Source organism: Mastomys coucha, unplaced genomic scaffold, assembly GCF_008632895.1.
Source record: "Mastomys coucha isolate ucsf_1 unplaced genomic scaffold, UCSF_Mcou_1 pScaffold23, whole genome shotgun sequence".
Taxonomy (NCBI): domain Eukaryota; kingdom Metazoa; phylum Chordata; class Mammalia; order Rodentia; family Muridae; genus Mastomys; species Mastomys coucha.
This window is the reverse complement of record NW_022196906.1, coordinates 69,959,252-69,983,099: the sequence shown is the minus strand read 5'-3', so window position 1 is coordinate 69,983,099 and position 23,848 is coordinate 69,959,252. Positions and strand designations below refer to the sequence as shown.

At 48.1% G+C, this 23,848-nt stretch overlaps 1 protein-coding gene across 1 annotated transcript in view; it reads right to left on the bottom strand.

Annotated features, from left to right (window-relative positions):
- The window catches only part of Gnb5 (G protein subunit beta 5), a 34,360-nt gene extending 16,036 nt beyond the window's left edge, over positions 1-18,324 (bottom strand). Inside the window, exons 1-2 of the mRNA XM_031344687.1 lie at positions 18,061-18,324; positions 5,155-5,291 (exon numbers count right to left, since the gene is read on the bottom strand). Of these exons, the coding sequence (XP_031200547.1) occupies positions 5,155-5,291; positions 18,061-18,172 (249 nt within the window). The 5' untranslated portion in view covers positions 18,173-18,324. The remainder of the gene's footprint in view (positions 1-5,154; positions 5,292-18,060) is intronic.
- Positions 18,325-23,848: the final 5,524 nt, after the last annotated feature.

Genomic DNA, 23,848 nt, shown 5'->3' with positions numbered 1-23,848 from the left:
CCCACTCACCAGGGTGAGTAATCTCTTTTGTTAAAGGGAAAAGGTTACTGGTAATCCAAAGATTGTTCCAGAATCTTCAGTGTTTCCACTCTTGTGGTGGTTTGAATGGCCCCCATAGATTCATGTGTGTGAATACTTGGTCCTTTAGGAAGTGACACTATTAGGAGGTGTGGCCTTGTTGGAGTAGGTGTGGTCTTGTTGGAGTAGGTGTGGTCTTGTTAGAGCAGGGTGGCACTTTGTTGGAGTAGGTGTGGCCTTATCAGAGGAAGTATGTCATTGGGAGAGGGCTTTGAGGTCTTAAAACTCAAGTCTGGCAAGTGTGGGACACAGTCTTCTGCTGCCTGTGGATCCAAAGATAGAACTCTCAGCTCCTTTTCTAGCGCCATGTTTGCCTGTGCACTACCACGCTTTCTGCCATTTCAGAAGTGGACTAAACCTTTAAACTGTAAGGCAGCCCCAACTAAATGTTTTCCTTTATAAGAGTTGTGTGGAAAGCCACTTGAGGTGCGTCCTGAGACGGCACTGGCTTCCGCCCTCCCGAAAGCGAGCAGTCTCGTAAACAAAGCCCTTATTTGGCTAAGCTTGCTGCCCTTGGTTGCTTCCGCATTTGGTGACCTATCCACTTTTGCCATGTGGCCCATTGGGATTGGCTAAGCTTGGGAGTGCTTAATGGCCAAGGGCATTGCCCTTGGTGCTGAAGTTTAACGGCCGAGGGCATTGCCCTTGGTGCTGAAGACTGTTGAAGGTTCCTGAAGAGCTTGTGGGTCGCGTCTTTCTTGCTGGACGCGATAAGTGGAGGCCCGAACGGGGAACTCAGTCCTCCTTCACTCGAGGAGACTCAGAACTTTTTGCAGTTAGGGCAGCCAGTTGGTAAGTTCCCAGGTAAGTTGGGGCAATAAGGACCTCGGAAGTAGAGGCAATAAGGACCTCGGGAGTTGGGGCAATAAGGACCTTGGAAGTAGGGGCAATAAGGACCTTGGAAGTACAGGCTATAAGGACTCCGAAAAGGAGCGATAAAGTTTCACAGAGTAGCGAACCAAAAGTAAAACAAAAGTGAAAATGGGCGCCTCGCAATCGCACCCAATTTTTCTGGCTCTTCAAGAGCTGTTATTGTCAAAAAATTTAGAAATTAAGAAGAGCACACTGGAGAGGTTCCTTGGTGAGTGTGACACTGCTGCCCCTTGGTTCGCGATGTCTGGGAACCTCACCCTTTCATGCTGGGATAAGCTAGGGAACGATCTAGATTTCTCCTGGGACCAGGGTATTTTGAAAGCAGGGGTAAGACCTGTGTGGAAGCTCGTTAGGAGCTGTTTGGAGGATCAGCGCTGTTATAAGGCTGTGGAAGAGGGGAAAGCCGCATTAGAGCAGCTGAAGGAAGAGTGATCTGTGAAGTCAGAGAAGGGAGCTTCAGATACTGAGTCGTCTGATACAGATGAGGAATTACAGGTTTTGATTGAGAAGATTGAGAGAAGCTCTATTAAAGAGAAGCGCAGGAAGAAGGGCCCAGAGAATGACACGGGCTCCCCAGGCTGCGTGCCGTCAGCGCCTCCCCTCATAATCCAATCAACAGTGGGGGTTCAGGCTGCTCCTTTTGCCCAGAGTTTTGGTGAGTGGTGAGGTCAGAGCTCCAGCTCGCCTGCCCAGTTTTTCAAGATGTTCAAGGAAACAGATATGAGGAACCACTTGATTTTAAAGTAATTAAATCCTTGGCCAGAGTTGCTGTGGTCACAGCATCTCTTCCCAGCAGTAGAAACCTTAACTGAGACCAACCTACATCCCACACTTCCCTACCCCTCTGGAGCAGAGAGAGATGCATGGAGAGTGTTCGGAAGTGCCCACATGGCCCTGCTTCAGAGCTCCTTCTCCAATAGGAGTGGCACACAAGGGGCTGGGATGCAGCTGAGTTGGTAGAGATCCTAGCTTTTCTGAAGCCCTGGGTTCAGTTCTCAGCACTTCACAAACTGGCTGTGGTGGTGCAAATGTGTAATCCCAGCACTTGGGTGGCTGAGGCAGGAGGGCCATAAATTCAATCATATCCAAGTTAACTGATTTTGAGGCTAGGCTGGGAAAAAAGAAGCCTTTTTACAGAAGAGGCATGTGAGTGACAGAAAATCCCTGACAGTTGGTGGGCTTGCAAAGATTGGAAAGTCAAAGAGCTATATAGCAACCACTTTACAAAACTAAATAAAGACTAGACAGAAGTGCTCTAAAACTGTAAGTTGGGCATGGTGACATAGGCCTGCAGTCTCGGCACCTGAGAGGCTGAAGCAAGAGGATGGCAAGTATGAGAAAAGTTTAGCCTACAAAACAAGACTTGTCTAATGATAAACTAAATAATAAATAAAATTTAATTAAGATAATAGTTGAAACGGGAAGTCAAAACTCTGCTCTATTCTCAGGTGTTATTAATATGCATGGGTGATACATGGATATTTATTTATTATAGATATAAAAAAAAAGCAAGCACAACATGACATGTTAGATTTGAAGGTCACACAAATTAATAATACCTGTCTGAACTAGAAAGACACTGTCTAGAGCATGCACATTTTAAAAAAAAAAGGATTTAAAATTTTTCTTTTTACTTACACATGTGTGTGTATGTGTGTGTGTGTGTGTGTGTGTATGTGCAGGTGAGTCTAGTGTCCACAGAGGCCAAAGGAGGTGGCTCCATCCCCAGAGCTGGAATTATAGGGAACTGTGCTACCTGAGGTGGGTGATAGGAACTGAAACTGAGTACTCTGTAAAAGCAATACAAGTCTCTCTATCCCAGAACATGTATACCTTCATACTTTTACAAAAGTTACTAAAAAAAAAAAAAAAAAAAAAAAAAAAAAAAAAAAAAAAAAAAAAAAAAAAAAAAGCTGAACCAGGAGCCAGATGTGTGTGTGTGTGGAACCTATATTGATATAAGAACCTGATCTATAGAATAATGAAAGGACTTCAGTTCATAGGCTTCTGCTTGAGACAAGGTCATATGTAGCCCAGGCTGTTCTTTTTCTGTTTGTTTGTTTTGCTTTGTTGCTTTGTTTTGTTTTGTTTTGAGACAGGGTTTCTCTGTGTAGCCCTGGCTGTCCTGGAACTCACTCTGTAGACCAGGCTGGCCTTGAACTCAGAAATCCACCTGCCTCTGCCTCCCAAGTGCTGGAATCAAGGGCATGTACCACTACTGCCTGGTTAGCCCAGGCTGTTCTTAAACTCATGTAACCAAGGATGACCTTGAACTCCTGCCTCCACCTCTCGGGTGCTGGTATTGCAGGTGTGTGCTGCCTTGTCTGATGTGATTAATAAGAGATCAGCATCACTGAAACTGAACTTTCTAGGAGGCTCTTCCTCAGGGTCAGCACATGAAGGCTGTGGTCCAGAGGCAGCCAAGGTTGGTAATAGGTTAAGAGTCACTCAGATGGTACTGTTTCTGAAGGCATGAATGGGGTCATGGAGAGCAGCTGAGGCTTGGCACTATAAGTTCCTGAAGGAGAGGCCAATGGAAAAGCCACAGTGGAAGGCCCAGGATTGGATGGGTTGTAAAGGGAAGTGAAGGCATGCCTCGATGCAGCAGGGTTATAGTCCCTGACTAGAGCCCAGAAGAGGCTGCTGTTGAGGAGACACTCCAGTTGCAGTGGAAATGCTAATATTTTGGGGACCACAGCTGTGGCATGGAGCTAGCCTGAGTCTAGGAGGAGCAAGTTGAGATCCTTCATGGCCTCTCTTTGAGTTCCTGCCTGTAGGTTCAGGCCTTGAGTTCTGCCTTGCATTCCCTTAGATGTTTTATCACAGCAGTAGAAACCTAACTAAGACAATATCTGACCTAAAAATACACATAGAAATTATTAAGCCAAGGGAGCCAGTTTCCTTCCTCCCTTTATGAGAGGCGTTCTATGTGCCCAACACAATATAACAGAAAGGATGGAATGCCAGTTCCAAGGTTAGGCCACAAAAGAGCATGGTTCTGCCTCTGTTTCTCTCTCTTGGGTCACCGGCTCTAAGAGAGGTCAGCTACCGAATTGTGAGCAGAAACTATGGAAAGGTTCACGGGGCAGGAAACAAAAGCACCAGCCTATAGCCACGTGAGCGAGGCATCCAGAAGAGAGTAGGCACCCCAGTCACACAGCCAGCCAACCACGGCCACACCTGCCTCTTCAGGAACCTCATAGTGGAGCAAGAACTGATGCTCAGGTGCTCACATATGATGCCTGGTGCTAGGCTGCTTAATTTGGGGCTAATTTATTTCACTGCTGGGCATGGCACCCAGGGCTTTGTGTTTGCTAGGCAAATGCTAGACCTCAGAGCTAAATCTTTTACCTCAATTTTGGAGTGATATGTTATGCATCAATACACAATGACCATGTAAGATATAAAGATTAACTGCATAAACTATGCCAGAAATTATACGTTCTAAACAATGGTAAATGTCTTCTTATTAAACATAATAAGAATTAATCTGCTGGGCATGGTGTGGTGTACACCTTTAATCCCAGCACTTGGGAGGCAGAGACAGGCGGATTTCTGTGTTCGAGGCCAGCCTGGTCTACAGAGTGAGTTCCAGGACAGCCAGGGCTACACAGAGAAACCCTGTTTTGAAAAAACCAAAAAAAAAAAAAAAAAAAAAAAAAAAAAAAAAATCCAAGCCAGAGAGAACTACATAGTGAGACTCCATTAAAAAGAAACAACCACAACAAAACCAGACAAAAACTAGAAACCAAAAATAAAACACCCAAACAAATACACTGTTATATTAAAAGAAAAAATCCATTAGTGGAATTTCAATCATTATGTATATCCCCTTGGAGGTGGGGAAAGGCTTTTTAAAAATGGGTTCATTCACAAATGAGACCTTGTAAGATGTTTGGAGAGAAATGATCTTGCCTGCTTCATCAAGGAGTCAGACACAATCCACAGTGTCTCTTCCATGACTAATTCGAGATTAGTAACATTCTCCAGGGTACAGAGCATTGTGTGCCCAGTGTTGAAGTCAGCCGCAAGGCACAGTGCATGTCAGACAAGGGCGCTAACACTGACATATACCTTCAATACTGCAGGTCATAAAGAGGAGACGGGCCTGTGGACAGGACAACTCTTTCTTCCTTAGCTGTGTGATCAGAAATACACTCAGGCTGTAACAACCAGAGCAGTGCAGTAGCCCCGCGTGCATACCTGTGAGGAGCTCACAATCCTCCGCTTGTCTTTGCACCAATCCATGCACAGGACTTTGTTCCCGTGGCCTTTGAGGGTCCTTCTGGTCTTCATGACAAACTGGCCAAGGGCCTCCACCCGCTCAGCCACCTGGTGTACTGCAAGAACAAGATCACAATTAGTTCTGATGCCCAGGGCCAGGTGCTGAGGCCCAACAGGCCCAGGAAAGCCATTGTCTCCCCAGAGGCTTTTATCTCTTCTTCTTCTTCTTCTTCTTTTTTTTTTTTTTTTTTTTTTGGTTTTCCAAGACAGGGTTTCTCTGTGTAGCCCTGGCTGTCCTGGAACTCACTCTGTAGACCAGGCTGGCCTCGAACTCAGAAATCCGCCTGCCTCTGCCTCCCAAGTGCTGGGATTAAAGGCATGCACCACCGCTGGCTTTTACCTCTTCTTATTCTTAGGGCACACAGAGCTTTCCTCTAAGGTTAGAGAGCACAGGCAGCAAGGGCTCTCTTTCGTGTTTAAGACCTGATAGTTCTCAAAGTATTTCTGTACGCACGTGTCGCAAGACTGCTTCATATTTCTGAAGCATTCTACTTCCCCTGGCTCAGAGATGGGCTGAGCTGACAGGAGAGTGTGGCAGCTGTCTCCGTGTGACAGCAGATATGGAAACTCACACAGACTCTCTGGATAATACAAGTCTATACAAGTTGCTGGGAGCCAAGCTGGGACAGGGGGATTTTACCTTTTATTTCTTTCGGTGGAAGGGAGAGGGAGGGAGGGAGGGAGGGAGGGAAGGAGAGATTGTGCATGTGCTTGCGTGTGTGTGCACATATGTGTATGTGTGCATATGTATGTGTGTGTGTGTATGTATGTGTGTGTGTGTGTATAATTCCAGAAGACAACCTCAGAAGCCATCCTTAGGAATAATGCCTTTGAGACAGGGTCTCTCACTCAGTCTGGAATTTTCCAGTTAGAATAGGTGGGCTGGCTCTGTATCTCCCCTGTCTCTGCCTCCCAAGTACTGGGGTTAGAAGTGCACATGCTACCACACCAGGCAGTTTTTGGGGTGCTGGGGGTTGAACTCAGGTCTTAAGTGTTTTCATGGCAAGCATTTTACAACAGACTGAACTATATCTGGCCTCTACCCGCCTTTCTACTCACAGGGGAAACTGACTTTATAAACACTTGCTGCCTGGCAGTAAACACTGTATGTATCTAACTGTCCCTAGCAAAGGCCCGGGGCATGCTGGAAGCTGCAAGAATCCACAAACAAGCATGGGCAAGTGATAGATGTGTGAGATTGCTGAAGAACTCTGAGTCCACAGAAATCAACACTGTCCTAAAAGTCTAGACAGAATCTGCTCATGACACCAGAGCCCCTCACAGCAGCCTCCCCGGGGCTGGGACCTATGTCCTTTGTTCATGGGTTTGCAGAGGCGTGGCTGATGCTGGTCAAGCACTGACAGTGAGGAACTAGAGTCCACCACGAAGCTGATGGGAGGTAGAGGTCTGCAGGGTTCAGGGACTCCTCTCCACGGTAGGCAGCTGAGGGAACCAGGATAGGCCTGGGCTCCTGTGCCTTTCAGCAATCAGGGGGCTAGGGAATAGCCCAGAGAAAGCCTGGTTCTTGAATAGTCAGGGCGGTGGGCTGGGAGAGGTGTTTCTTTCATGGGTAAGCTGATGGTGGACTTCCCCTACCCTATAGCTGGAAACCAGGGTCATGGCAACTGTGCCCCTCATGAGCATCTTCCTTGCCTCCTTTCCTCAACTCTGAGTCCAAAGAGCTGTCTTATAGAACCATAGTATAGTGATCCACATCGGGGAATTAATGCTGGCTAATACAGGCCCTGCTGTACGCTAGCCCAACAACGCCCTTTACAAAAAAAAAGGTAACTTTGAGGTCACTCCCAGCATCCTTTGGAGTCCTTCAGTCCCTGTCTGGTGTTCACTCATAATGAGGTTCTGCCCAGACACACTGTCAGGAACCCCACAGGGAGACAACCGACTAGACGCCCATGCTCGCTCTACCACCTACCCCTCTTCTGCTGATGGTGACTTTGACCACTGGGTGAAGGTGGCCCGTCAGATGCCATCCCTCCTTATATCATGAAAAAGTACCATCTGGGGATAGATTCTGAGACTAAATAGGCTGCTGCTCCTCCAACTTTTGGGCAGCAGTTCTTGACAAAGGGTCTCTCACTTAACTCAGGCGGGCCTCGAACTTGCTTGCTAGGTAACTGAAGATGACCTTGACTTTCTGATAGTCAAGCTCCCACCTCCTCCCCCCCAGTGCTGGGATGACAGACGTGTGCCCCCACGCCTGGTGTATGTCGTGTCATGTACACAGGCCTCTGCTCCTCTAGCTCCAACACCCTCATGGTACCACACACTAACAGCCCAGTCACTGCGCTGATGGCTGGTGACTGGTGATTTTCCTAAGCCCACCATTCCTTCCACACCTAGTGGCTGCTTCCCACACCCCATCTAGTGATTCATTATTGGCAGCAGTATGGACTTCATGGATTCTACTGCCAGATCACAAACAGTTTCTATTACTTCTTTTTGTCCCGTGCTGGGAGTGAGCCTACCAGGCAATCTGCTCCAGCACTGAGCCATATCCTCAACCCTGGGTGTGCCAGGAAAGCACTCAACCTCTGAGCGACATCTTTTCTCTGTTTTTACTCCAATGTTCGAATTGTCCCCATGGCACAGGAGAAACCCCGTCATGCAGGTTCGCAGGACTTCCTACTACATCTCATTGTCTTTGGGAGCTCCCAACTCAGGCTTCTTGCCCTGTGCAAACCATTAAACCAGTCCAAGAAAGCTCCATCCGCGTTAGTGCCCCTTGAGAAGAAGAGCAAAGGTACGAAGTCCCTATGAAAACTCCAGCTGTGTCAGTGTGGTGGTGCACATCTGTAACCCCAGCACTCAGGAGGCCAAGGCAGGGGCACCTGAAGCCAGCCAGAGTTATATCATGACTACTCAGCCACAAAACTAACAAACAAAATGAAAATACTCAAAGGACAGAAAACCTCAGTGGTAAAAGCTCTTGTACATTCTAAAATTCTGTGCCAGAGCTCAGCGCTCATGCTGCAGGGCCTGGAAATGCTGAGTGATCACCCCATAGGCAGCCCCCACCACAGTCCCCCACAGAGGCAGTCCTCCCTCACGGGGCGCCCTGACAAAAGTTAAAGAACAGACTCGGTTTTCTGAATTCTTATAGGCCCCACCCCCACTAGGGAGCACATCCTACTTAATTCTTTTAAAAGATTTATTTATTTTTACTTTATGGGTACAAGTGTCTGCCTGCATATATATGTCTGTGCACCAAGTGTAGGAAGTGTCCTCAGAGGCCAGAAGAAGGGGTCAGATCCCGTGGCACTGGAGTTACAGACTGGCGAGCTGCCATGTGGGTGGTGGGAACTGATTCCTCTGGAAGAAGCAGCCAGTGCTCTTGACCCTTGAGCCATTTCTGTAGTTCTCTGTTTTAATAGCTTACATCGAAACCCTATGCCCATCTTATTGCAGCTTCTCAGCATTAGGTGAAGGAAGCCTAGCTTTTCAACATCCTCAAAAAAAAAAAAGGAAAAGGAAAGAAAGAAAGAAAACCCAAGATGTCTCACCAACTAAAAGAGGGCTCTCATTATATAACTCTAATTTTAACACAACTCAACTATCAATTATCTTTTCTCTCCATGTCTTCCCTTCCCACACGGATTCGCTCTCAACCCACTCCATCCTGCTTCTATCTGCCAAATCTTACAAGCATTGAATTAAAGAATTACAAAAAATTAAATATCAGGAAATAAAAAATTTGGAAGAGAGCTAAATATGTATTTGTGGGGCTGGGGCAGGTAGGATTTCTCCTTTGCCTTCTGACAGACTGTTCCTCTGGAATATGATATATTTCATTTCAAAAATAAGTGAGGAGCACACTGATTTCTACAACAGGAATGCTAACTGGTTAGGAAATGCAGCTGGCTGGTAAGCTTCAGGAAGACGATGGTGTGTTCTGCTTGAGCCACCTGCGGGGGACTAAGAGGCCTGTCTTGGCTACAGAGCCATCTGCTGGCCAGCAAGTCATCCCTCCTCTTGATGGTTTGATTCGGGTTTTCAGTCCCTCTTGCTAGTTACTCAAGCCCAGCACAGAAGGGGACGCTTGCTAAACCAGAGATGATGGCACACAGAGCGTCTCCAGCCAGGAGGCTGCACTGGGCTGTAGAGTGATATCTGCATTCAGAGAATGAGTCTATATAGGGGCTCTCCGTGGGAGTTCTCAGCTGAGGAAATCAAAGTCCAAAGGTGTGATGTAATCCGAGACAGCAGAGGAACTCATCGCAGAGAGCAGAGCAGAACCATGTAATAATGTCTGTACACCTGAAACAGTTGCTCTCCACGGGCAGTGGCCTGCTGGCAGACTGTCATCCGAGTGACACAGATCTATCTTTTTGTGGTTGCCTTTGGCTGCAGTGTGGTCTAGGGATGGCACTGGGGAGGGAACCCTGTCAGGGGACTCCTCTTTGGCAGAGAACCCTCTGTATTTGCTGTGCCATGCCTACCTGTGATCCCTCTAAATCTGATGTGACTGCAACAGCTCGGATGCTGATCTGCAGGAACCTGTTCCCTGACCTACGCCCACGGTGGGTGTCTACTGCCTTCCTTCACTGCCTCTCTGCCTAGCTGGGGCCCATGCATCTTAAACTGCTGAATATTCTGGAATCTGAAGCTCCAGGAGGGAGATGGAAGTGCTCAGCTGGGTGTTAAATACCATGCCAGATACTTTGTTAGAAGAATAAGGCCATCTCTGTTCTTAGGAGGTGCACAGCCTGGACCTATCAGACAGGGCAACACGCAGGTACCAAGCATTCTGTAGTGTGACAGTAACTGAGCTGTTGCATGAGGTCAGGGAGCCATAAGACCCTATGGATTCCTGCCTGGCAGGCCATGAGAGCCTGAATTTAAAGGAGGCATGTAAGAACAGGGGTAAGGACAGATAAGGTAGGTGGGAACCTCCCTTCCTCCCTCAGACATGTGCCACTACATGTATGGGTGGAAGGCTTTATGTAACAGTTTGAGGACTTTTTTTAAATTAAGAAAATAGACTGATTTATTTATGTATTTAATATGAGTGCTCTATTTGCATGTATGCTTGCATGACAGGAGAGGGCATCAGATCTCATTATTGATAGTTGTGAGTCACCATGAGTCTTTTGGGAATTGAACTCAGGACCACTGGAAGAGCAGCTAGTGGTTTTTTTTTTGTTGTTGTTTTGTTTTGTTTTATCGAGACAGGGTTTCTCTGTGTAGCCCTGGCTGTCCTAGACCTTACTCTGTAGACTAGGCTGGGCTTAGAAATCCGCCTGCCTCTGCCTCCCAAGTGTTGGGATTAAAGGCGTGTGCCACCACTGCCAGGCGAGGACAGAGTTTAAAAGATCCTATTTCTACAAGTAAGGAAGCCAAAGCTCAGATTACTGAGTACTTTATGTATACACACTTCAGCCCTTGAGGACAGGTTTACACACCTTCCTCAAGTTTTTCCCCTCAAACGCTCTATGGTTGAAGCTCTGTACTAATCTGTTCTCATAGCTCAGGGGCAAATCTAGGTAAAGCTATACTCTAGTCAGGCCTGAAGCCCATGTGCCCTTTGCAGCCCTGGTACCCAGGGATCAACTTTTTGCAACATGGCTTTGAGTCTTCGGAAAATCAAGGAAAATGACATGTAGGCACTGGGGTACCCTAACCATGGACTCCTATGGAGGTAGCCAGATCAGTGAGGGTTATTCAGGGTTATTCAGTCTCAGGGTTAGTTAAGAGACTGCCTGGTCCTAACTTGACCTCTGCCTGGCTATGGAAAGTTAGATCAGAGTGCCACAGTACGTACATCCATAGCTCCTTCCATGACCAGGTTCTATGCTGAGCTCTGGGTCAGCAGGGCTGAACATGAGGCTGAGATCCTATCTCTCCGCTTTCTCCTAAAAATAGTTCCTCCCGTACACAGTAAAATCTCAAGAGTGTTTATAAAATTATAAACATAGAGCAAGCCATGGAGTATATCAAAACATGAAAAGAGGTTCCTGGAGGTGGGGGGCTGTGAAGTAGATCTGCCTACTTTGCATTATCTAACTGCCCCACAGTGGTCCCGGATACTTTGAGGATCCATTAGAAACACTGCCCCTAGTGAGCTCCAATCCACAGACCGGGAGAAGGAAGGGGACAGGAAATGAAAGGCAGGCTGGCTTTCTGCTCCAGGTATTAGAGAGTGAAGCAACAGGCAGGAGGCCATCTGCTGGACATCAGCTTTCTCTCAGCCTGGGTACCAGGGCTGCAAAGGGCACACGGGCTTCAGGCCTGACTAGAGTATGGCTTTGCCTAGATTTGTCCCTAAGCTATGAGAACAGATTAGTACGGAGCTCCAACCATAGAGTGTTTGAGGGGAAAAACCTGTCACAAAAGCACACTTAGAACAAACAGAAAAGTCATCGGCCCTGACTGGTAAATCCTCTGATTAACCCAAATGGAGTCTGGATTTGTACGCTGGAAATGTATGTACATTTGTTTCTTCAGTTTTGCTTCTTAACAAAATGAATAGCTGCCTCAAAGGAGCTAGGAGTCTGGGATAAAGCTCTCCCAGCCTAGGATGCTGCAACCTGCCAGCTCTTTCTGCTGTCAGCCTGCCTTCCAGAGCATTCCTGACTCTGGTTCTGAGACTCTAATGATGAGCTGGGTCCTCCTTCCTCCCGTTGTCTTGACACCATCCCAAAAAAACATAATCCCTCCTATGGCGCACGCAGAGATGGGTCTTAAAAAGAAGCATTGCCACATCCAGAGCCCTCTGGAGAGAACAGTACATTTATAGACATTCCATGCTGACTAGACCATGGTGAACACACTGTCTAATCCTTGGCCTTTATTCATTTTGCTATTTTAATATGAAAAATCTCTGCTCTCTAGAACACAGTGAAACACAGAGAAGGGTGACTTGTACCAGAAACACCCCTTGCTTTCTCTCCTCCCGCCACTTCAGCAAGGCCAGCCCAAGTGCCACTCTCTGTCCTCTCAGAATAAGGGCAGAAGAACGTTCTTTGCATCTGGAGTCTGAGGCTGGAAATGGACTCTTCCTGATCTAAGGCCTATTGACACAGTAAGCCCATGGTTTCTGATGAAGCTCACATCCTTAGAAACTGAAGATGTCACCTTGTGTAGCAAAGGGGCCTTTGCAGATTGGAGGGTGTTAAAGATTTTGAGATGGGACCATGATCTGGGTGAACCCAATGTAACCCTGGGGGTCCTTTTCATAGGAGACAACAGAGTCAGAGAGGGTGATGTCAGAAGTAATGGTTGGAATACAGAGGGCTGAGCCAGGGTTCTCAACCTGTGGGCTGTGACCCCTTGAAAGGCCCTTTTGCAGAGGTCATATATCAGATATTTACATTATGATTCATAACAGTAGTGTGATAGTTTCTATATGCTTGGCCCAGGGAGTGGCACTATTTGGAGGTGTGGCCTTGTTGGAGTAGGTGTATCACTGTGGAGCTGGGCTTTAAGACCCTACTCCTAGCTGCCTGGAAGCCAGTATTCTGCTAGCAGCCTTCAGATGAAGATGTAGAACTCTCAGCTCCTCCTGCACCATCCCTACCTGGATGTTGCCATGTTCCCACCTTGATGATAATGGACTGAACCTCTGAACCTGTAGCCACCCCCAATTGAATGTTGTCCTTATAAGAGGGGGCTAACAAGATGGCTCAGTGGGTAAGAGCACTGACTGCTCTTCCAAAGGTCCTGAGTTCAAATCCCAGCAACCACATGGTGGCTCACAACCATCTGTAATGAGATCTGATGCCCTCTTCTGGTGTGTCTGAAGACAGCTACACTATACTCAAATAAAATAAATAAATCTTTTAAAAAAAAAAAAAAAGAGTTGCCTTGGTCATAGTGTCTGTTCACAGCAGTAAAACCCTAACTAAGACAAGTAGCAAAATGACAGTTATGAAATAGCAGTGAAATAATTTTGTGGCTGAGGGACACCATAACATGAGGAGCTGTGTTAAAGGGGGAAAGCATTAGGAAGGTTGAGAACCACTGCTCTAGACACTGAGAACATAGACTGTAAGCTGAGGACCATATCATCTTCAGAATGTGGGTGTAGGGAATGGCTCTCCCTGGATCTCTGAGCCCACTCACCCAGTCACTCAGTTAGAGGTTAGACTGCTGACTGAACTAACAGTCCTCAGACCATGGAAGTGAAAAGGAAGCCAACACAAGTTGTAGCTGTGTGATTGTAACATGAAGGAAGGCTGACCTCTCCAGCAGTGGATTATTTGAAGATGGGGGTGGGAGGCTCTAGGAAGGTGAAGGAACTCTGCAGGAGGCTGGGGAGACAGGAGCTCCTGGCTGGGCAATTGAAGTATGCTGACTCGCTGTCATATAAGCCGCATGAGCTACTTCTGGCATGTCATGCTGGCTAAGGATCTGAATGGGGAGTGGAGTCTACAGAGGAAGACCCTGGTCTGAGTGTTAAAGTTCTGGGACTGAGGACAGAGAGTCTGGATTGGGAATTGATCGATCCCTTCCAGTTTCTCATCTCCAACTGTTGTACTGACTTACACATATTTACTTCTATATCTGTTTGTTTTTAAACAGGGTTTCATGCAGCCCAGGCTGGCCTCAAACTCATGATGAAGTGGTGGATAACCTTTACCTTCTGATGCCTCGACCTCCCAAGTGCTGGGATCGTAGGCCTGCATTGCCAAGCCTGGTTTATGTGGTACAGAGAATGGAACCCAGGCCTTGACATACTAGGCAAGTCCTCTACCAACTGAGCTATGACTCATAATTGATTTTTCATTCACCTTTAAATTTTTTTAAATTACATTTATTTATTCACTTATTCATGTGTCATGTGTGGACCTCAGAAGACAGCCCGAAGCTGTGGGTCTCTCTTTTCAAGTGGTACCTAGGGTACAAACCAGTAAGGGATATCCCTCCATGGCCTCTGCATCAGCGCCTGCTTCCTGACCTGCTTGAGTTCCAGTCCTGACTTCCTTTGGTGATCAACAGCAATGTGGAAGTGTAAGCTGAATAAACCCTTTCCTCCCCAACTTGCTAATGGTCATGACGTCTGTACAGGAATAGAAACCCTGACTAAGACAAATTGGCTTTGGCTTGGGCCACAACCTGCTGAGCCATCTCACTGGCCCCCCTGGAGAGTTTTTTTTTTTTTTTTTTTTTTTTTTTTTTTTTTTTTTGGTTTTTCGAGACAGGGTTTCTCTGTATAGCCCTGGCTGTCCTGGAGCTCACCCTGTAGACCAGGCTGGCCTCGAACTCAGAAATCCGCCTGCCTCTGCCTCCCAAGTGCTGGGATTAAAGGTGTGCGCCACCACGCCCGGCTCCCCCTGGAGAGTTTTAAAAGAAATTTGACTTAGTTTTAATAGGCCCAATCAGCCTTCTGTGTTCTGTGAAAGTGCATATATACAAATAAAAAAAATTGAAAAGTAATTTAGAAAACTAAGAACAAACATGTCAGTGGTTCACTTCACTCAGGATTTAAAGTCCCAAGTCCTAGGGCTGGGGAGATGGCACAAGAATCAGGATCTGGGTGTCCACAGAGGTAGCTGCAGTGGCTCATGCTTGCCGTTCCAATCTAGGGAGGCTGGGACAGGAGGGTCCCTCAAGCTCATTGGCTGGCCTGGCCAACTACTTGGTCCAGGTCAAATGAGAGATCTGTTTAAAAAAAAAAACCAAGGTGGGGCTGGAGAGATGGCTCAGCAGTTAAGAGCACTGACTGCTCTTCCAAAGGTTCTGAGTTTGAATCTCAGCAACCACACGGTAGCTTACAACCATCTGATGCCCTCTTCTGTTGTGTCTGAAGACAGCTACAATGGACTCTTATAATAAATAAAAATCTTTAAAAAAAAACAAAAACAAACACACAAAGGAAAAACCAAGGTGAGCAACATTCTGAAGAATGAAACCTGAGGTTTATCTTGGGTCTCTCTCTCTCTCTACACACACACACACACACACACACACACACACACACACACATAGGTACATATACATACATATGCTACATATGCACACACATGTACACATACAGAGGCACACACATGCACATGCACATACATGTACGCATAGACACACATACACATACATACACGTGCACGCACATGTACACACAGACACACACAGAGGCATGCACACATGCACACACACACAGGACCCAAGACTTCACTGAGTCCCACCAAGCTCCAACTGCCTTCCACTGTAAGCCCACCTTCTTTGCTACCCATTTATGCCTCTCCAGACACGGCCTCAGCTTCCCCTCAGTACAGCAAAAATATTCCCCTGCCTCAGCTTTGCCTCACTAGAGCAATGCTCGCCCTATCCAGCTTTGTACTGCTATTTTGTTTCAAACGCTCTTCCCTGGGACAGCCTGTCCTTTATACAGGTAAGGAGTCTACATTCAAAGGTCCTTCCTGGGAGCCACTCCAGGTCATAGTCTCTGGAAGTTTGTGAGCTCCTCCACTGCTCATTTTCCACCTCCCCACCCGCTCTGTTCTATCCAGAGCACATGTCTAACCCACATCTTATTGAATGCCTGACTCCCTGCCTTGGACCAAAGACTTCTGAGGGAACATTCTTGATTTGTTCACTGCAGTATTTTTAAGGGCCAAGCAGAGGCTGACACAACAGGGGCTGGTGAGCTGTGTGAGTAAAAAGATAGAGGGGTGTGTGTGTTTATGTGTGTGTGTGTGTGTGTGTATTTTCAGAGAGAGGCTGAGGCAGAGAGATGGAGGGAAAATTAAGAATGAGGTGGGTGAATCCTGAGGGGTGGAAAGAAGCTGACCCTTAGAGGAGGGAGCAGCTGTGCAGGGGGCAGGGGTTGTATCTGTGAACTCAAACCTATAAACAGGTCCTCTTACTTTTTCCCCCTTCCCTTCTCCCCCTTGCTCACTCCAGCCCCACTCACTCCGGCCCCGCTCACTCCGGCCCCGCTCACTCCGGCCCATAGGTTCTTTATTCGTTTCTCATTACGGATGGATGTGGTTGCTGGGATTTGAACTTATGACTTCCGGAAGAGCAGTTAGTGCTCTTAACTGCTGAGCCATGTTTCCAACCCCCCAGGTCTCTTACTTTTACCTTCCATTTTCTGTGGAGGAAGAAGTAAAAGGTGGGCAGGACAGAGACCTCCATAGATTGCTGAACATCTTACAATTGCTAGGGTAGAGAGCCGACTAAGGACACTGCGGGGGTGACTTAGCCACTGGCCACAGAGGCCTCTTGATGCCCTCTCTTCAGTAGCCCCTGGAGTTGAACAGGAGGAGACAGGAGGAGGGTGCATATATTCATGCCTTGGGAGGAGGCAGGAGGGCCAGAGTCAGGGTCCCTCAGCAAGACTTTTGGAAGTTGATCAAAATGTCTGTGCTGAAGTCGGGAGGGACCGAACACAGGACAGGGCTTCGAAGTACAGGAGTGAGCCAGGGTTCCTAAGGACCTGAGAGAGACTATGGTCAGAGTGGGATTCTAGGAGAAGGGAGAAGTCAAGACAAGAGTCTCCCTGTGTGAGCTGCAGGCCTGTGCTACAGTGGGGGGTGGGGGGACTCATGGCACAAGGGCAGTCTATGTAGGACTCCAAAAAGACTGCTCAAGCCACAGGGCTAAGCTGTCAAATGGAGAAGTCCAAGGCACAGATACCAAGCTTGAGGCAATGCCATCATCTATCTGAGAAGCCAGACCCCGTGACACGCCTCTGATGCCTATTCCTCACTTCTCAATTTGGGGGTGGCAATGTGCTCAGCCTGGTTCCCCCTTTCCCTGGCAGGGGCCACACGACCTATGAAGTACAAATAGAAATGTTGGGAGGAGAGGAAGTCTGGGAATATATTTTGCGTGTTCTCCCTAAGAAGGAAAAGAACCCGGTGTTCACACTCTCCCTTCTTCCTGCTTTGGATACAGGGGCAACGTTTAGAGCGGTGGCAGTCATCTTGGGGTCACTGGGTAAATAAATGCCAACAATTCAAGGCTTGGAAGGGCCTTTCGTCCCTCAAAGCACCAAGTAGCGGCACCAGACCCGATCTTGTTACAAACAAAACAAAACAAAACAAAACCCCAACAATTTGACTACTGACATCTGAACACAGTTCTAAGCCACACAGGCGCTTGCTGTCCCTTCCTAATTGAGAGAAGACCCTGGGGAAAGACACAACCAGGGTTCTGTACTTCCAGCAAGTTTCAAAGAAATGAAACACTAAAGGCCTCACACACTGAACCCCAGTTCCCTTCTCCAAATGGAACTTAAAAGGCTAGGGCCTATTAGGAACACAGGGAGTCTCGGGGGGAGTGTGGGCACCGCACAGAAGTGTGCACAGGTTGGGGGCCAGCAGGCCTTGCTCAGTATGAGAGGGTGAGTCGGTAAGACCACTGCCCAAGCAGGGTCCCCACTCCGAGCTCTGAGAAGGGGGTCGCTCCTCTGGCTGAGAATCCCAGGTATGCGGGCACACTGGTAAGTTTATTTACACCACGTGAGCCCTTTTATGTCAGCCGCAGCAGCAGCAGCAGCAGCACCATCCGTCAAACGCTTCTGAAAGGGCCTACCGCAAGCTGAGCCGGCGGATGCAGAAAGCTCATCTGCTTCCCTCCGCCATCCTGCTCCCTGCCCCCAAGGACAGTGGAGAGATGGGAAAAGAGAGCTTCGAAATCCACGCAGAGGAAGGACCTGACAGGGGCAGAGAAGCCCAACGAGGAACTGTAAAGCTGTCCCTCTTCGCCGGCACCTGCTGTCTGCGCCTCTCCACCCGCCCCCTGGGAGGGGCTCAGCATCCTCCCTCCCGGGACACTGGAACCGGTCCCACGCGGGTTTGTTAGCCCCTCGGAGAGTTTGGTCCACTCTGGCCGAGAGCTTCCCTTCCACCCCCTGCTCGCACTCACGCTCCACGTCATGCAGCTTTGCCCGCTCCTCCTCTAGCTTGCCCTTGAGGCTCTCGGCCTCGCTCTTCAGCGACGCCAGCGTCTCGTTCTCGTGCAGCCCATCGGTTGCCATCTTCGTCCGGATGCAGCCGGGAGAGGAACGCAAAGCGGGAGATTGTGAGTCGACCCGGGGTCCCGACCGGAGGGCGGGCGCAGCACTAGCCTCCGTGACCCCGAACGCCGCCCGGGGCCCGCCCCCTCGGCGGTGACGCGACCGCCGCGTTGACCGACTCTACTGGCTCCGCCCACCGCGCCCTCCCTGAGAACCGGGCGGGGCGATGCTCCGAGGTGGGACAGTGGAGGGGAGGGCGTGTGTGTGGGGATGGGAGTGGGGTCGGTGAGAGTGGGAGGCTAAGATAAACTGAGGCCCAGACACCAAGCTATGGCCCCCAACTCTGATCCCTGGATCCAGGGGAGCCTAGTTAAGCCGAAGCCATACTGCTCAGCCCTTGGCCTCGGGGGCCTTGGGGGCAGGAGGCTTCATACACATGCCTCACAACCCATTAATAGAAACATTCTTTTAAAAATGAGTTCTGACTGTCGGGGTCGTGGGGTTAAGACAGCAAAAGCAAGGGTCCGTGGTACATCCTGCTGGGGTCAGGGGCGTCCTCTCCTCTGGAATGAAGATGGGCTTATGTTTTATTGAACTTGAGAATTTGATGATTCCAGCGGCTCCTCTCCAGCGACACTTTCCCTGGGCTAGGTTCCTTGGCGACACTTTGAATGCTCACCTGAGTCGCTGTGAAAAGAATCCCACAATACCCCCTCCCACCCACCATGATCCCTCAGCGTCACACTTCCAGAAAGAGAGAAAGGCAGGATTTGGACCCAGACAGATCAGCTTCACCGATAGGCTCAGCGATTACGCCTCCTTCCTTTCCTCTGTGACCTTTAGGATGGAAAGGAGGATCAAGTTTGTAAACTCTGGACAGAACACTGCAGAAGCAGTCTCCTGTGCTGGCCTGCTACTGTGTGTGTGTGGGGGGGGGGGGGGGGGGGGGGGCATGCATCTGTTCTGGGCCTTCTCAGTCTGAGAAGGGATTTCTATTAATGTACACATTAATACAATCAATGTCTTTTAGGTGAGGTTCTGGGAGCCTCCATTTCCTTATCTGGAAAAATCTATTTTCCAGCATCTGCATCCCAGGGCTTTTATGAGAATTAGTGCTGTGGAGGGTATTGTAGGTAACTTCTCTGCCAGCTCACTTCTCCTTACTCTTCTATGGAGGGTTATCCACCACTCTTCTTTATTTCACATGTTTCTGTCTGTCTCTGCCTCTCTCTGTGTACACCACCCCCGACCTATCTATATCTGTCTCCCTCTTTATAGCCTTGGCTTCCCCGAAACACCGTTTGTAGAGCAGGCTGGCCCAGAAATCATGCTGCTCAACCTGCTTCTGCCTCTGCCTCTTGAGTGCTGGGATTAAATATGTGCACTGGATGGATAAAGGCTCAGCACTTTATCCATCGTTTTATCCTCAGAATTTAGCAGAACACTGGCTTAGGGAAATGATAAGCTTATGCTCATTTATTAAATGGATAAACCAGGCTACATACCTGCAAGTGTATATACCTGTAAAGTGCACACACACAGAAAGCAAAGGGTTGAGGTGTTGGCTCAGCAGTTAAAAACACTTGATCTTCTCCCATAGGACTCAGTTTTTATTCCTCACACCCATGTGATGGCTCACAATTCTTTGTAATGCAAGTTCCAGGGATTCCAATGCCCTATTCTGGCTCTGTTGACACAAGGCATGCTCATGGTTCACAGACATATATGCAGGCAAACCTCATATATATAATAACCACATATTTTTAATTAAAATTTAAAGATTGGTTTATTTATTTTTATTTTCTGTATGTGGGTGTTTTGTCTGCATCTATGTCTGTGTACATGTGTGCGGCGCTCACTCCAGTTGAGGTATCAGGAAAGGGTACACTACCACATGTTACCAGATGGGGGCTCTAGTGAGCCACAGCTTTGAATGCAGCCTGGTGAATCTTCTAAGACAGGGACTGATTCCCAGAGCTGAATACACCTTTTTGAAGCCTGAGATAGACAGCTTTGGTGAGGACAAGACTTAACGTACTTTTGAAAAAAGAAGTCAGGATTTCTGTTCTGTTCCTGCCCTGCCCAGTGGGTGGGCTCAGGAGCTCTGGAGTTTAGTTTTGTTCTCTGCTTAGGCTGGGCAAGATCAGCCAGCCTGTCTAAACAGCTAAGACACAGGGAGTTTGAACAGGTCTCCTGGGACTGTCTACCAGAACTTTTTCTAGCTTGGTGGCTCATTAGGTAGACTGGGAGGAGACAGAAGCAAAAATCATTAGCCCCAGGAAAAATGGCTTCTTAGGGGTGTTTTGGACACCTTGTCATGACTTTGCCCGACCCTCACAGGGCCCCAAAGTACAAAGCTGTTAGCATTTCTATCTCACCAGTGGGAAAATAGGCCTCTGGAAATTGGTGACAACTGGTGCCCCTACTGCCTAGGATAGCATTGCAGGCCAGGATCCCAGGCAGACATCAGAGTCTTCCTGGAGCCTGTGAACTCATTCTCCAAACCTACTCTACGTAACTTGTCTGCCACAGGCGTGCCTTAGTCATCGCTTTAAGGTAAGGAACTTAAAAGAACAAAACGAAATGGAAATGAACTCACAATCTCTGCACACGTGGAGCAGTAGTTGAGCTGTTGCGACTTCTTGAAAACGGGCCTTAGGGCTCTTTGTTTGAAGCATTTGTCACACGAGCCAAACACGTTAACCAGGAAGGTTTGATCGCACATCTTGGCTGGGATGAGGCTGAAGGACAGAAAAGAGTGAACAGGGCGTGGAGAAAGACAGCGAGTGCTTCTGGAGACCTGAGCCACTTTCTCCTCCTGTCTCCACATGTGGGCAGAGCTCACAGTGAGTGCTGACCTCTGACTTTCTGGGCATGCAGCTCAACATGCATCAACAATGCATCGGACAGCCGGCTCTCTGAAGTACAGATGGTTCACTGGCTGGGCAGCTCTGCCTACATCCTTACAAATCCTGCTTACAACTGGTCCTTGGAGTACCATAAAATGCACTGTAATGCATAATACAGTTAATTTCTTAATATTATCTATCTTTTATTTTTCATCTGTATATATTTTTATTGATGTGTATGTGCATACTCTCCTGTGCCACACAGCATAAGGGATGGTGGTCAGAGGATAACTTGGGAGAGAGCCAGGGAATAGATTTCAGGTCCCCAGAGGCCTTGATGGCAGAGGCCTATGCCCACTGAACAATCTTGCCAGCCCTTTCATATTTTTGGTCCAGATTTCAGGTAGCTCAGCCCAGACCTCAAATTTGTTAAGTATCAAAAGGTATCTTTGAACATCTTGACCCTCCTTCCTCCAACTCCAGAGTGCTGAGGTTAAAGGCATGGACCACCACGCCTGGCTTATGCAGTGCTAAGAATGTAATGTGCAGGGCTTTGAGTGTACTAGGCAAGCACTCTATCTACCCAGGTACCTCCAGCCTGGAGAGCCATTTTAAAACTTTAACAAATGTTCCTCCCTTTGGTGTAAAACTTTGAATTAAAGACAAGAATTAGAAAATGGGCCTGAGTCCTACCAGAGGGGAAACACCATTTGTGTGGCACTGGCTTCCTACGAAGTACACATTTGTATCTGTTACCCATGGCAGCCGAACACCCAGGGCACAGCCTGTAGCTGCAAGAGCAGAATGGCTTAGGCCTGGGAGGATGGCAGTGTTGGGAAACAGCTTCATTGGGGGCTGTAGACCCGGCTCCTGGTCACCCAGGTCTTGTTCCCTTGGTGAGGTCAGTAGGCATGACTCCCCTGAGGCTTTGTTTGCTAATCTATCAAAAAAAAAATATCTTTAAACCCCTGGAGGGTTGTCATGGGACTTATAAGAGACTATGCACTAAGGGAACTTGATGGTTGGTAATATAGTGAACCATTCAAAATCATGCTGCTCCCATGAATGGCAGTAATGGCTGGAGCAGCAGCAGCCTTGGGAAGGAAGAGGAAACAGCCAGAAGGGCTTATGGTCCGATAGACATGAAGGCTGGCTAAGACCCGCCATGGATGGCCTTGGACTGAGCAGAGGCGAGAGAAGGACGTGGGGCTTGAAGGGATGATGACTGGGATATGGCTTAGGTTTCTCTCAGGATAGGACGTGGTAGCCTGGAGCTGGAGGACTGGGAGCTTAACAGGGAGCAGCCAGCTCATTCATAGCTGCTCCAGAGAGCCCCACTTTAAGATTCAAGGAAACTACCCCTGAGCGTATTATGGAGTGCTGAACTGAGAATGTCAGCAAAGGAGAATTTGAGAGAGGTTTGTTTGTGTGGAGGCGACCTTGGGGATCCTTGGGGAGGGGGCGTAGAGGAAAGTGTTGTGCAGACAGCACCACAGAGCCAGAGAAGGAACTAGAAGCTGTGCAGTTGGGCAAAGGGTTGGCTTGCACATTATCCAGAAGATGAGGTGACAGGGAGTAGAAGAAGACCCTTAGGGACACAAGGGACCATATCCTGATTGACAGAGAGAGCGTGGCTGGAACTTCCCATGACCTCTTGACAGGGAGATAGACATTCATGTGAAAGCTGAGAGAACAGAGGAATTAAACAGTGGTTTCAGTCAGAGAGAGGCTGAGTGTGGATTGAAGCACGCCTCATGGAAATATCACTGTCTACTGCTAGGCTTGTCACAAAGAGTGGGTTACAGCACAAAAAGAGGATGGGATGCTGGCTCTGTCAGCAAAGTGCTTTCTGTGTAAGCATGCCTCATTTTAATCTCAGAATCCAAGCAAAAAATCCAGGATGGCGCAATACTCTGAGGTAACAAGTGTTACCTCAGAGCTGGGGAGGCAGAGACAGGCAGATCTCAGGGGCTCATTGGCTAGGCAGTGTAGGTGAAGACCAGAGAGAGAGAGAGAGATCCTATTTCAAAACAGGTAGGTGGTATCTAAGGAAGGGTGCATGAGGATGTCCACATATATGCATATACACATGAATTCATGAACACACATATGTATCCATAAACATACCCATACCTATGAATGCACACATATGTACCTATGAACAAACACACATGCACCCATGAACATACAACACATGTACCCATTAATATACACACATGTACCCATGAACACACACACACATGAAAACACATACCCATTCACCTATGAACACATACATGCACCCATGAACACACCCTCACATACTCATGAACACAAATGGTCCCATGAACACACACACGGGGACTCACACACACATGTTCCTATGAACACACAAGCACATACTCATGAACACATATATACACCCATGAACAGACACACACACACACACACACACACACACAGAGGACATGGAAGAATATGTCCAGCAGAGCTTGGGGCTTGGTGAACGTCTCCTACTCCCCAGCCCTGCTGTGGCTGCTGCTAGTCCCAAGGTCAAGCCGAGACATCAGGTAATAGCATTAGGGAGCAACATCCCTAAAGTGCATCATGCTAGGATTTGTTCTCCCAAAAGTAGGTCAGGGAGAGAACTGCGGGGAGATGAACCAGAGGAAGAGATTATGTTAAGAGGAAGAGACTCTCGAGAACTGTAATGAAGGTTGAGAGCATCTCCAGCAACGAAGGCCATGAAGGAATATGTGTGTGTGTGGCGGGGGTGGGGGGTGGCTTTTACAGGAAATGAAGAAAAAAAGACCTTGAAAAATTGCTGACATTTGAAGTCTGAATAGAGACAATACTGTTTTCCTTAGTC